Genomic DNA, 14,357 nt, shown 5'->3' with positions numbered 1-14,357 from the left:
CCTGAACTTTGCGAACAGAAAGGGGTTACGTCTGGGAGGCAGAAAGGCAAGAACCGTGCCTCAGCACGACACAAAAACTAGGAGTAACACCTGAACTTTGAAACGGTGAGCGGCTAATGCACATGGACGCTTGTTAGCCCGGCCTCACAGTGCGGGCGCCCCAGCCCAGGTGTGAGGTAATGTAGCCTCACAGACTCACAGCTAGCACTGTGGCCCTCCTCATTATCACACTGCGCTAAAGACCAGCACAGCCACGGAGACCCCAGGGCTCCTGTTCTCTCTATCACAGACACTCTCACCACATTCTGCCACTTAGCACTTTCATCCAGAGCAGCTTATACACACTACATTTCTACATACAAGCCCCAGCTGGACATTTCACTAATTGAAGAAATGCAAGATGGGATTTTAGACTTCAAATGTAATACCCTCTGGCTTCCAGGACTTTTCTGAAATATTTTGGGCTTAAAATAATAGCATTTTTGAAATGACAAAAAATGATGTAAAAAAAATTTATATATTAAAAATAAACAGCGTCTGCCATTTTCCACCAAAAACCCCTATCCAGGCAATACGCAGCAGGTGTGTGAATGGGTCCCTCTCATCCAGCGTTGATACAAATTGCTCAATCAAGCTCCATCGAAATGTGATGTGATGACTTTAGGGTGGGGATGAATAATTGTGGATGTTGTGGTTATAGAAATGATGTTTATAACTCCGCAGAGATAACTGAAACTGAGTCATTGAGTAAAGCGAATAGACTAAATGACGACCGTGGGAGGCTGTACGTTCTCCGTAGAGCCGATGAGTAAGAGGACGTGTAAAAGCACACTCCACTGGGATGCAGAAGTGTGCTGAATCTGTTATGACTGAAGTTACTTCTTTTTTTATTCTTTATTAACTACTTCTCAATTTTGTGTTTTGTCTTGTTTTGCATGTTTAACACGTTTTTTCCCTTGACCGATATACCGAAACTATAATTTAGAAATCAAATGAAACCGGAATTGATTCAGTTGTGTCCTTTATTTCAAGAAAATTGTTTTGCAACATTTGGTTTCGTAAAATTCATGAAATTTCATGAACTTAGGCTGCTGTGATTGCCGAAATCAATGCTGTAATGCAGGAAAGCCTGACAGCACTGGTTTGAGCATAACACAGAGAAATCCATTACAATGAACGTACAGTCAGTGATGCATCTGACCCATGTGCTATCAAAGCTGCAACAGGGCTATTAGCATGTGCTATCAAAGCTGCAACAGGGCTATTAGCATGTGCTATCAAAGCTGCAACAGGGCCATTAGCATGTGCTATCAAAGCTGCAACAGGGCCATTAGCATCTGCTATTAAAGCAGCAACAGGGCCATTAGCATCTGCTATCAAAGCTGCAACAGGGCCATTAGCATCTGCTATCAAAGCTGCAACAGGACCATTAGAATGCACTATGAAATCTGCAACAGGGCCATTAGCATGCATTATGAAATCTGCAACAGGACCATTAGCATGCATTATGAAATCTGCAATAGGGCCATTAGCATGCACTATGAAATCTGCAACAGGCCCATTAGCATGCATTATGAAATCTGCAATAGGGCCATTAGCATGCATTAAGAAAGCTGCAACAGGGCCATTAGCATCTGCTATCAAAGCTGCCACAGGGCCATTAGCATCTGCTATTAAAATGTCTCTCTTATAACTTTGTCCCGATCTGTAAATATCAATTGGCAGCCCGCAAGTCATATAGTGTATGTCCACCTTAACCCATCACATCATCTTTCTCTCCTCTCCTCTGTCTCTGAACCCCTCCCTCATCCCTCCCTCTCAGATGAACACTTTGCCGGCTGATTGTTATCAGTTAACAGAGCTGTCAGCTTCGCCAACGCTGAAGCTTCCAACACCTGGCAAGGTCGTCGCCACGGTAACAATCCCCTCCCCTGTCGTCATCCCACTCACAACAAAAACCATGACGTGCTGAAGCACTGATCCCTCAGAAAGCCGTTGCCCAATCTGGTCCCTGTGCTGATCCCTCAGACAGCCGTTGCCCAATCCGGTCCCTGTGCTGATCCCTCAGACAGCCGTCGCCCAATCCTGTCCCTGGGCTGATCCCTTAGACAGCCGTCGCCCAATCCTGTCCCTGGGCTGATCCCTCAGACAGCCGTCGCCCAATCCTGTCCCTGTGCTGATCCCTTAGACAGCCGTAGCCCAATCCGGTCCCTGTGCTGATCCCTCACACAGCCGTCGCCCAATCCGGTCCCTGTGCTGAACTTTAAAACAGCAGTGTGCTCACATCCCCCCTGTCCTGTACACAGGACATTCAGCACATTCGTACACACACAAACCCCCAGTTAGATACTGTCCAGTCTAAATTCTCTGCCGTTTGCTGCATTGTGCGGATAAGCGACACTGTACTTTCTGGGGCAATAATATGCCAGTCTCGGCTGAGAAACGTTCGCGGTCCAAGCAACCGCCCTGACATCTGCCACGGTCTGCCTCCCTGTGTGGTCCGTGGTGGCAGAGCGGTGGGGCTGACAGAAACGCCTCACTACGGAAACCGCAAACACACAATCTCAGTGTCCCACGGCTTATCGACACTCAGACGCGGTTCAGTTGCGTTCCCGTGATTTACGGTCCCGGTAGAACCCGCGCATTCTGCATGCAACCTTAGCCTCTGGAGCATGCGGCCCACCCAAGGGGAGCGATGTAAAATATGAAGCCCGCGTCTGACTGGTAAAGGTCAGCAGATTTAACGGGCCAGGAGGCCGCTTCTCCCAAATGAGCACATTCGTTTGCTCCGCGCTTAAGAGAAGAGCGAGCGTTTGATCACCGCAGCGCAAGGTGACACGCTCAGCGGTGCGTTCAAGGCTCCCTGACAGAACGTTCCGGGTCACAAAATGGCGGCATTGAGCCTTACGCTCTCCACTTTCCGCCAGGAAGAACAGCGGAGGAGAAGGCCACAGGGATGTGGAGGGTGGAGCAAAGGCTGCCGTGGGCAACGAGGAGCATTGTGACATCACAACCACACCCTGCGCCAAGACGACTAGCGAGCAGCTGTGTTGGAGTCATCTCATTCCACAAACATGTTTATTCTGCAAAACCTGTACTATTCACGATCAGCATTCCTGTGTTCCAGAAACCTCCACCGGCCAGGCCCTTTCGCCGAGCGGCCCTTTTGTGAGCTCAGAACAGCGCCGATACATGTTGCAGTCGGCACAATAAAGATGGCAGAGTTTGGCTGTATTTAATCTGTTACTAATTTGGGAAGGAGCCCAGAAAAAATCCTCACCTGGAACAGAGCAGGGGCTGAAAGCAGTGGGGGTGAGTCATGGCCCGGGGTACGAGCTCGGCGGGAGGGCAGGGCGCATACCTCACAAGCGTCTGCCCGCACTGCTCTCTCCTTCAGGGCGGGCCTCCTGACCACGCACCGATTACGACCGAGCCGCACACTCAGAGAGAAGAGGCTGTCTCCCGCCCACCCAGCCGTGCCGGTTATAGCTCCCGAGATGTAATCTGTGTTTTCAGGCGGGCGGAGGGGTCTGCTGGGAGTTATGTAAGAAAGCGCCGGGAGAATGTGACGAGACTGTCACCGCGGCTCCTGCCCCGGGGCTGGGAGAGCGAGACCCCCATCTCCACGACGCAGGCGTCTGGGACCGCTTCAATGAGAGTCCGCACGCGCGCAGGCGAGACACAGCGCTCCCGCTCCGGTCTCACAGAATACGTCTGGGCTGGGTCCACTATCACGGCTTCAATGCCAACCACTCGGAGCCTAACTCACAGACATCGCACCGCTAAATTGAGGCACATTGAAACAGATGAGGAATGCATAATTTATCGTGTTCAGCCGGGGTTTAGGAAGAAATTCGTCAAACGGCACTTAGCCGTGGCACCAGGGGCCCAGGGAGAGGGAGCTCAGGCCCAGGGAGATGGAGCTGAGGCCCAGGGAGATGGAGCTCAGGCCCAGGGAGAGGGAGCTCAGGCCCAGGGAGAGGGAGCTCAGGCCCAGGGAGAGGGAGCTCAGGCCCAGGCCCATGGAGAGGGAGCTGAGGCCCAGGGAGATGGAGCTCAGGCCCAGGGAGAGAGAGATGGGGTTCAGACCTCCGTCTGCTGTCACTGGGCTGATATTGACTTTAATGAGTGAAGATGTGGCTGATATTGGCCTACACTGCTCTGGCAGGCTGGCAGTGGTAGAGGGAACCAGCGTTGACACTCTGACAAAGAGAGAGCCCAGAGCAGTCAGGTAATCTCCACCTGCACCTGGAGCTGCCTTCACATACACCATTGATACACGCACGCACGCACACACACATACACACCTTATACACACATACACACAAACGTCACATACGCCATCTATACACACACACACACACACACACACACACACACACATGCACACGCGCACACACACAGACACACGCACAATATGAAAACACACACACATCCCTCCTCACACATATACAACCGATTCACACACACACCCTAATCTATCTTCAGAGAACAGCATTATCACTTCAGTCTGTGCCAGTGATCCCCAAATGCGTATCTCTGACTGTTTGATGTTGCCCTTCCGGTGAGGACTGGGTATCAGCGCTAACCCATCCACGCAGGACTGGAGCTCTTTGTACCTGACCGCTACAGCACGAGCATGACCCCAGCCCAGCCCCACTATAACTACACCAACTCTGCGTAAGAGGGGCTAAAAGAATGTTAAACTGCTGAACGCCTAAGTCAGCCAGAGATACAGGAGTCTGTGAGGACTGGATAACCCCCACAGGTGCTGCCAGAGGAATATATCAACAGCAAAGCGATATGGGACAACCTTTTTTAAACGGTTCACCGCTGCTCCTAACCTCCACAAGGAGTCAAACGCTGCGCAGACACAGCAGATTCATGCTCCCGGAAGCAGGCACTGGACAATTTAGTTTCCCCTGGTACGTAGAGCCCCTACGCCGAGATGTCCAACCGAGGAACAGAGAGCGGCAAAGAGAACCAGCGCCACAATAAAACACCATTTATTCTGTCGCCCGAGAGACGCGCGGGCCTTTTAGAGCGAGCCCAACCCGTTTAGAGACAAACGGACTTCCACACGGAGACCGTCACTGGGAGTTGCGTCCCCTTGTTTTCTTTGAGGTTCATTGGAACGGACGTCCTCGCTTTGTCTGGCGGAACAGACAGCGGAAGAGTGTCCCTAATCCGATTGAGAGGCACAAACGGAATATCTCAATCTCGCGGCTGCTTCTTCCCCTGCCTTTAAGGCTTGATCCTGTCTGACGGATAATGCCGTTATTCCACTCCGGTCTGTGCCCAAGCAGGTCCGTCTCCCGGATCAGGTCCGTGTGGAATTACAGAGCACTCCTCAAATGAGCTTCACAGTGACAGGACAGGACTGGTACAGCTGCCTGTACACACAAACATGCCACGGCAAAACTAAATCTAAATGTTTGAAGAACTAAAGTACATGATGAAAATGAATGATAATCGAGAGCTAGCCCAGACCCTGTTAGCTGGATTTTGCTGACACAGGCCAAGGTGACAACACTGTAAAAATGATCCATCAGGGTCAAAGCCTCTGAATAGCGTGTAGCATATTGAACGCGGTGTCGATACCTCCTCCCCTTTCAATCTTTCTAATGAGACACCGTGGGCTGCCACTGACCGGAAGAGAGAACAAATTTCCACTGGCGTTATTCTTCTCCACAGAATGGCTAACGCCGCACCCTTAACGCAGATAATGACCATGTAGCCTCCTGGTCTGTGGGCAGTAACATGCAAGGTAATCTCATTGTCAAAGATTCTACGGTGTCTGCGGTCGGGGGAACAGGAGGCGGGTGGAGCAGTTGGGGGAACAGGAGGTGGGTGGAGGGGTTGGGGGAACAGGAGGTGGGTGGGGGTCGAGGTGGAACAGGAGGCGGGTGGAGGGGTTGGGGGAACAGGAGGCGGGTGGAGGGGTTGGGGGAACAGGAGGCGGGTGGAGGGGTTGGGGGAACAGGAGGCGGGTGGAGGGGTTGGGAGAACAGGAGGTGGGTGGAGGGGTTGGGGGAACAGGAGGCGGGTGGAGGGGTTGGGGGAACAGGAGGTGGGTGGAGGGTGAGGGGGAACAGGAGGTGGCTGGGGGTCGAGGTGGAACAGGAGGCAGGTGGAGGGGTTGGGAGAACAGGAGGTGGGTGGAGGGGTTGGGGGAACAGGAGGCGGGTGGAGGGGTTGGGGGAACAGGAGGTGGGTGGAGGGTGAGGGGGAACAGGAGGTGGCTGGGGGTCGAGGTGGAACAGGAGGTGGCTGGGGGTCGAGGTGGAACAGGAGGCAGGTGGAGGGGTTGGGGGAACAGGAGGCGGGTGGAGGGGTTGGGAGAACAGGAGGTGGGTGGAGGGGTTGGGGGAACAGGAGGCGGGTGGAGGGGTTGGGGGAACAGGAGGTGGGTGGAGGGTGAGGGGGAACAGGAGGTGGCTGGGGGTCAAGGTGGAACAGGAGGCAGGTGGAGGGGTTGGGAGAACAGGAGGTGGGTGGAGGGGTTGGGGGAACAGGAGGCGGGTGGAGGGGTTGGGAGAACAGGAGGTGGGTGGAGGGGTTGGGGGAACAGGAGGCGGGTGGAGGGTGAGGGGGAACAGGAGGTGGCTGGGGGTCGAGGTGGAACAGGAGGCAGGTGGAGGGGTTGGGGGAACAGGAGGCAGGTGGAGGGGTTGGGGGAACAGGAGGTAGATGGAGGGCGAGGAGGAGCGAGAAGCTGGTGGAGTAGCACGGGGCGGGATGGAGGGCAGCGAAACTTACCTTGAAGAGCGAGCGGCAGACGTACTCGTACACCAGGGTCTTCAGACAGGCCTCCAGGGAGAGGATGCGGGCCTCCGTGCCCTCAGACTCCTGCAGGAGCAGCGCTGCGTTAGAGCTGGGAGAGACGGGGTGTCCTCCGGGGACAAAGGGGAGGTGAGATAACCTTAACGCACCCCACATCTCTCTGTAATTACCCTGCCAACACGGCAAGCTGGGTAAGTGCTCTCTTTATCTCCTCTCTCTCACCTCCTCTGGCTGGGAAATTAAATAAAAATATAATGAACCACCCACTGAGCGTTAATCACCTTGAACATTCTGCTGTATTTTGTTGACCGCAACTAAACCGGAAAGCCTGATTTATACTTTGTCGCACAACCCCTTCGAAAGGTTTTCAATGGCAAAAAGTGTCATATGACAGCATATGACAGCGAATTTCACGTCGTGGACAACAACATACTTTGTCTCCGGGTGTTGACCGGACAGCCAAATGGAACGGTGAAATGCAGTCATCGATTGGCTACGGCACCAGGAGCCGCCATGTTGTCACACATGCGAGTATCAGCAGTTTGGCGTCACGTTACCATAGAGACAATAGAACCCTCCCCGCAGGCTTTTGCCGAATGGCGTGATACAGAAATGAAAGTGTGCCACTTGTAGACCGGCTCGTGTGTGAAGTATACATCAGGCTAAAGCCCTAGGGGCAGTGTCCCTCATTCAAAAGATAATGACACACACATCCGTCCGCTCTTGTCTGGTACTGGAGAATAAAAGGTCCGTAACATCAAAATCTCAAAAGGCTGCTTTTCATTCAAGCAATGTTTCTACCTGGAAGGTCTACGGCAGATGTAAATAATTATTACCCACATTGCCCTGAAATAGTTTAGTGTTATTGTGAATTTAAAGTGGAGCATATTTATATCTGTGTGTGGAGCTTCTTAGTGGTCCTCATTCAGCCATTAACTGACTGGACTAATGGACCCCTGAAAGCATCTTTCTGCTAAGCAAATAATGGTAAAAGCCCATTAATAAGACGATCCGCTGAATTAGACCGTAGCCACTAAAGCACATATTGCTTTATGTATTTATTCAATTTTGTTTTTTTGATTAAACCATAGATAAACTTGGAGGCACATAAAATATGAATTAGTAACATCACTTTGGGGGAATGGTTCAAGGTTAATTTCCCCTCTGCCACACTATAACCATGTGCTCAGGTTAGGGGGCCACCATATCTCAACATTGAAGGACAACCACTCTGTCTCCACATTGAATAACCTGCATTGTATCTCCACATTGGTGGACATCTACAACAAACAGCACCATTGTACCACTGAGCAGCCTGGCATTAAAGAGATCAATGTAAAACTACAGCAATCAGCTCTACCTGTTCACACTGCACGTATCCAGTAGTCTTAATGCCAAAGAGCTACAGGTTCCAGCCATGTACAGCCACAGACTGTAAGGTCTGGGAGAGGGCAGGGCAATAGAACACCACAGTAGCAGTGTTAGTTTGACTGTAAGGTCAGGGCAGTAGAACACCGCAGTAGCAGTGCAGGTTTGACTGTAAGGTCTGGGCAGTAGAACACTGCAGTAGCAGTGCAGGTTTGACTGTAAGGTCAGGGCAGTAGAACACTGCAGTAGCAGTGCAGGTTTGACTGTAAGGTCTGGGCAGTAGAACACCGCAGTAGCAGTGCAGGTTTGACTGTAAGGTCTGGGCAGTAGAACACCGCAGTAGCAGTGCAGGTTTGACTGTAAGGTCTGGGCAGTAGAACACCTCAGGAGCAGTGCAGGTTTGACTGTAAGGTCTGGGAGAGAGCAGGGCAGTAGAATTGAGTCTGACTGCCAGCCAACCCTCCATCAGAGGACTTCAGCACAGAAGCGGGATGGGCTCTGATAATGAAAACATCACGGGCCTGCTGCTGACGGTCCTGTTAAGCCGCAGTTGTAGAGTACGATGAGCCCTACGGCCCAGAATCACGCCCAGATCGTGCCAGGGCCGACAGGGGCCGGGCACCCTGCAGGGGGAGGCCGAAACTGCTGCTCGCCTCGCCTGGGGAAGGGAAGGTTTCAACGGCTGGGACGACGGCATCTCAGCGCAAACAGAGACCCCTGCTGGTGGTTCAGGTGGAAAGCCCTACTAGTGAACTGCAGTGCGACGAGAAACAGACACTCATACAATGTGTCACAAGCCCGTCAGTCTTCAGCAGCGGAGGTAGCAGCAGTAGACACTGATAGATATGATTTCAAATTGGGAGAGGTGGGGAGGGGGTGCGTGAAAATGAATTAAAATCAATTCCCCTACCCTACGCCTCCCTCACTGGACTAAGGAAGGAGCATTAATGGACAAAGGGTGCAAAACTGCAGTGGAGAAGACTACGCTCCAGTAAAGAGCCCTTCATTATGGTGGCTTCAGCTGAAACAGCCACTTAAGCAAACGCATCAGCCAATGTTTTCCCTTCAAAGGACCATCAGCTCCCTGCTCTGCTCTGCTCTGCCTGCACAATGACAGACAGAGAGGAGGCCGTGGGCTGATGACGGAGGAGAGGCCAGGAGGACTGTGGGGCCAGCGTGCAGCGGTGTGGAGTCTCACCTTCTCCCTCTGCAGCGCGCGCTGGAAGATCCGGAGGAAGGCCGCCAAGCTGAAGCGGTACATGTTATTAATTTTGGAGAGGTCCGTTATGACGAAGAACATGGTGCTGGCGCTCTCTGCTAATGGCAGATAGGCATCTCGCTCCTGTATAGAAAAGAGATGGGGGGGGGGAGTGGGGGGGGTTAGTCAGGTCTAGTACCACACTGCCCCCTAGAGGAATAATTCATCTTCACAGCTGGATTCTTCCTGGGCCCTCAAGATAAAATTACAAATGACATGAAATCACATTTTGGCAGCACTTCTTATCTGAAATAAGAACGGAAATCACTTTCATCTAAGGATGCTCCAAAATATCATGACATTCTTACAGAATGTTTGAACTTTTGATTTAATCAAAGCCAATAGATGTCACTGTCTTCTCGGTAGATTCCAGCTAAGTGTGTAATATGAATTTGTAAGACACTCAAAGTATTCATCTTCACACTTCATATCATGTCATTCAATTCTTCAGATACAATCACTCAACTTAAATGACCATGGCAACTCTTGCTTTCAACATTTGACACTCTTATCACAGATAAACTTTATAAGTTAAAGCCCAAACAAAACTAAAACATCTAAAAATCACTTGAAAAAGTTTATTGACTTTCTAAAGATTAAGACATGGAGGCTTGTCTGTTCTTAAGAGCTACTGTAACCATACTAAAACTCCCTCAGGAACAAACCTTCAGCATTCAAATTGCCTTGGCTCCTTTTTAAAGGAATTCATCATTTTGTTCCGGTTACCGAGTTCAGCCAACTGAAATGTTTTTTTTTCTTTGACAGAAAAACATCTGTTTTCCTGCCTAAGCTGTTGATCTTCCTCTATGTATTCGACACAGTGGAGCGGTGTCTGAGTTCCACTCTCTGCACTGAATATGTATTTGGCACGTAAAATAATGAAATAATTACACCGTTACAGAGAAGCAGGAGAAACCACATCAGAATGTACCGATTAGAACAAATTTACTAGTCACTACATTTCCCACGATGCATTGCATCACATCATTCGCACTGCTGTCCAACACCGGCCTGGAATCAAAAGTTGAGAAATGATGTGATCGGTCCCATCCAATTACAGTAATGCTAAAATCTATGCTAGTGGGTTGAGAATCATTTTCCATTCTACATTTTAGCTGATGCTGTTGAGCGACTCACAATAAGTGCGAACAAAGACTTAGGCCATGTCTAAATCAGAGCCCCAGCTGAGTAGCTGGGGAAGGAGAGGGGGAAGATGCAGAGGGGGGAAATGGACCCAGGGTGAAGAGATTTGCGACAGACGGAGCTGGACATGTATTCTAGCAGTTCTGTATCCATTCATATGTGCTCAAAACAACTCCGTCTATACCCATTCTGCACCAGCGACTGAATGTCACAAGTGTCAGACGGCGTAGCAGCGACTAGCTCACACTTATTTGAAAGCGTGGGAAGTTGGATAGCTTCCTCAGTGGAAATCTCGTCAGCGCCAAATGGCCTTGATAAATAAATCCGGAACAATTCCGCGCGAGTTGGATGCAAACATTTCAGTTTGAGCGGGCGAGGCTCCCAGGCAGACGCAGGAAAAGAAGTTATCGCAGGAGCAGGCTGTCAGCACGTCTGAGCGAAAACAGACGTTGCTGCACCTCTTCTGCCGAGTGGCCCCGCTCCTTTTTGTCGTCGCATCCTTTGATATCAAAATCTTTTCAAGTTTGTTTTCCAGACATTTCTTACATTGCAAATCCGGAGGAGCAGTCGCTTCATCTTTCCCCAAAAATATTTATTTAACGAGATTCCTGCTTCACACTCGTGTTCTACCAGAGTCGCTCGTGGCCTTGCGCCAAAATCTACAAACGCATACCTTCCTCTCAGATTCCCTTCTAACAAACTGCAGGGTGAATATCTGAGGTGTATTTAATACAAACAACTGCTGAACACATTCTGCATGGTAAAACAACTGCAAAAAAATCGCTGATGGTAAACGCAATTTACCATCGGTAAATGTGTACTCAACAGACAAATTGAAGAGCCAGGTAATATTATCAGACAGATAAACAGGCAGGCAAAATAAAAGACACACAAAAAAAAGCCTGGCATAAATGACAGAGAAACAGCCAGACAAAATAACAGATGGGCAGGAGAATAGACAGGCGAATGAATGGACAGGCTGGTGAAAAGGCCCGGCAAAATAAGACGGACAGGTAAACAGATAAGTGGACAAGAAGATGGAGGGATAGACAGACAGAAAGATCAACAGAGGAAAAGATGAAGACAAACAGCGGGTGAACACAGGTGACGTGACAGACAGATGCTCAGACACACAGGTGATGGTAGAGAGATAAGCAGACAGACAGACAGATGCTGAGACACACAGGTGATGGTAGAGAGATAAGCAGACAGACAGACAGATGCTCAGACACACAGGTGATGGTAGAGAGATAAGCAGACAGACAGACAGATGCTGAGACACACAGGTGATGGGAGAGAGATAAGCAGACAGACAGACAGATGCTCAGACACACAGGTGATGGTAGAGGGATAAGCAGACAGACAGACAGATGCTCAGACACACAGGTGATGGTAGAGGGATAAGCAGACAGACAGACAGATGCTCAGACACACAGGTGATGGTAGAGGGATAAGCAGACAGACAGACAGATGCTCAGACACACAGGTGATGGTAGAGAGATAAGCAGACAGACAGACAGACAGATTCTCAGACACACAGGTGATGGTAGAGAGATAAGCAGACAGACAGACAGATGCTCAGACACACAGGTGATGGTAGAGGGATAAGCAGACAGACAGACAGATGCTCAGACACACAGGTGATGGTAGAGGGATAAGCAGACAGACAGACAGATGCTCAGACACACAGGTGATGGTAGAGGGATAAGCAGACAGACAGACAGATGCTCAGACACACAGGTGATGGTAGAGAGATAAGCAGACAGACAGACAGATTCTCAGACACACAGGTGATGGGAGAGGGATAAGCAGACAGACAGAAAGATCAACAGAGGAAAAGATGAAGACAAACAGTGGGTGAGCACAGGTGACGTGACAGACAGATGCTCAGACACACAGGTGATGGTAGAGAGATAAGCAGACAGACAGACAGATGCTCAGACACACAGGTGATGGTAGAGGGATAAGCAGACAGACAGACAGATGCTCAGACACACAGGTGATGGTAGAGGGATAAGCAGACAGACAGACAGACGCTCAGACACACAGGTGATGGTAGAGGGATAAGCAGACAGACAGACAGATGCTCAGACACACAGGTGATGGTAGAGGGATAAGCAGACAGACAGACAGATGCTCAGACACACAGGTGATGGTAGAGGGATAAGCAGACAGACAGACAGACGCTCAGACACACAGATGATGGTAGAGGGATAGACAGACAGACAGACGCTCAGACACACAGGTGATGGGAGAGGGATAAGCAGACAGACAGACAGATGCTCAGACACACAGGTGATGGTAGAGGGATAGACAGACAGACAGACGCTCAGACACACAGGTGATGGTAGAGGGATAAGCAGACAGACAGACAGACGCTCAGACACACAGGTGATGGGAGAGGGATAAGCAGACAGACAGACAGACGCTCAGACACACAGGTGATGGTACAGAGATAAGCAGACACACAGATGAGCGGAGATGAACGAACAGGCACCGCAGCAGAACAATAAGGACTGAGGACGGATAAATGTGTCACATCATCACCCATCTGGACACTATCTTCCTGCGCCAGATTTCTCTGGCAGTGAAAATGACAGCGACTCAACTATAGGGGGGGAGAGGCAGAACTGGACACACTCAGCTGATGGGCAAATAGTACCTGAAGTCACCACAAAGGCGTGGGAGAAAGTGACGACCACCACACTGGACTGTGCGAGCGGGAGATTGTATCGCCCCGTAATGGAGTCCTCCACCTCCGCCGGGGACTGATAACCGCCGCGGACGCGGTGAGTCACTCATCTCTGCAGAGGTGATTATAGCTGCCCTCACTGAGGTCTGTCAGTCTAGACTCCAGCTGACCATGTTTCCCCATGTTCAATACTTAAAACAACTTTTACCATCTCCAGGAAAGTAGTGGTAGTGCCAGAAGAACAGGAAGGCCACAAAAACAGAATATGCTGAAAACAAAAACTGAGCAGACAGTATTTATAACAAGATGTACCGTTTTGCTAGCCAGTTTATACACAACATAAAAAAAAACTCATGCTATTGGTCTTACGATATACACAAACAACTTTTGGAATGATAATTTGCCTGTTAAAACAGAGCTTCCTGTTAATATTTTCAGGTACCAGATGCACTGGCACAAAGTTTTTTTTTTTTTTTTTTTTTACAAACAAAGAATTGTCAGTATTTCTCAATAACACACAGGGGAGTTGGCTCAAAGCAAATACAATCTTGGCCAATATTCCTATTAAAATATTTCTACAAGCCAGTAACTGTCTCATATTTGATTGCATCCCTTCCTCTGAAAATGCATTTCGAGGACACGGCGCACACCTGTTTTGTACAAAAATAAACTCCACAGGCAAATATTGGCTTTTCCACTGATTTCCTCTGTGGCTGCATCAACTACAGCCTGACAAGTTACAGTCACAAAGCTGATTAAACCAATCCCCAGAGAGGATAAAATGATGTAATATACGGCACTGTTAGAAAACAAGTTTTTAAAAATTTAGACTTTGCCAAGGGCTAGCTGATTGCAGCTAGTTAAATACAGAAAATGCAAGTCTCTCCGACTGGCGCTAATGGACGGACCAATTCTACTGCGCTCCATAGAGCCAAGATGGCAGGGAAGTGAAACGGGAAAGAGGGGGGGATGGGGGGGTGGGGATTCCTAAGATCCCGGCTCCCAGTCCAGCTCTCACTTCAGGATGGCCAGTAATAATCTACGTTTGAAGAGGTCTGGCAGAAGACGATGAAAAGCGAAAGAAAGGCATCATGGGGGATTTGTTCGCTCCTG

At 49.9% G+C, this 14,357-nt stretch overlaps 1 protein-coding gene across 5 annotated transcripts in view; it reads right to left on the bottom strand.

The window, feature by feature from the left end:
- Window positions 1–14,357, bottom strand: part of dync2h1 (dynein cytoplasmic 2 heavy chain 1) — a 169,881-nt gene that overhangs the window by 85,101 nt on the left and 70,423 nt on the right. For all 5 annotated transcript variants that reach the window (XM_061216771.1, XM_061216770.1, XM_061216768.1 and 2 more), the window contains exons 70-71: window positions 9,350–9,493; window positions 6,760–6,849 (exon numbers count right to left, since the gene is read on the bottom strand). In XM_061216771.1, coding sequence (XP_061072755.1) covers window positions 6,760–6,849; window positions 9,350–9,493 — 234 coding nt within the window. The remainder of the gene's footprint in view (window positions 1–6,759; window positions 6,850–9,349; window positions 9,494–14,357) is intronic.

The sequence above is a fragment of the Conger conger genome, chromosome 13, assembly GCF_963514075.1.
Source record: "Conger conger chromosome 13, fConCon1.1, whole genome shotgun sequence".
Classification (NCBI taxonomy): domain Eukaryota; kingdom Metazoa; phylum Chordata; class Actinopteri; order Anguilliformes; family Congridae; genus Conger; species Conger conger.
The sequence above is the reverse complement of the archived record's forward strand: the minus strand, read 5'-3'. Positions and strand labels throughout refer to the sequence as shown.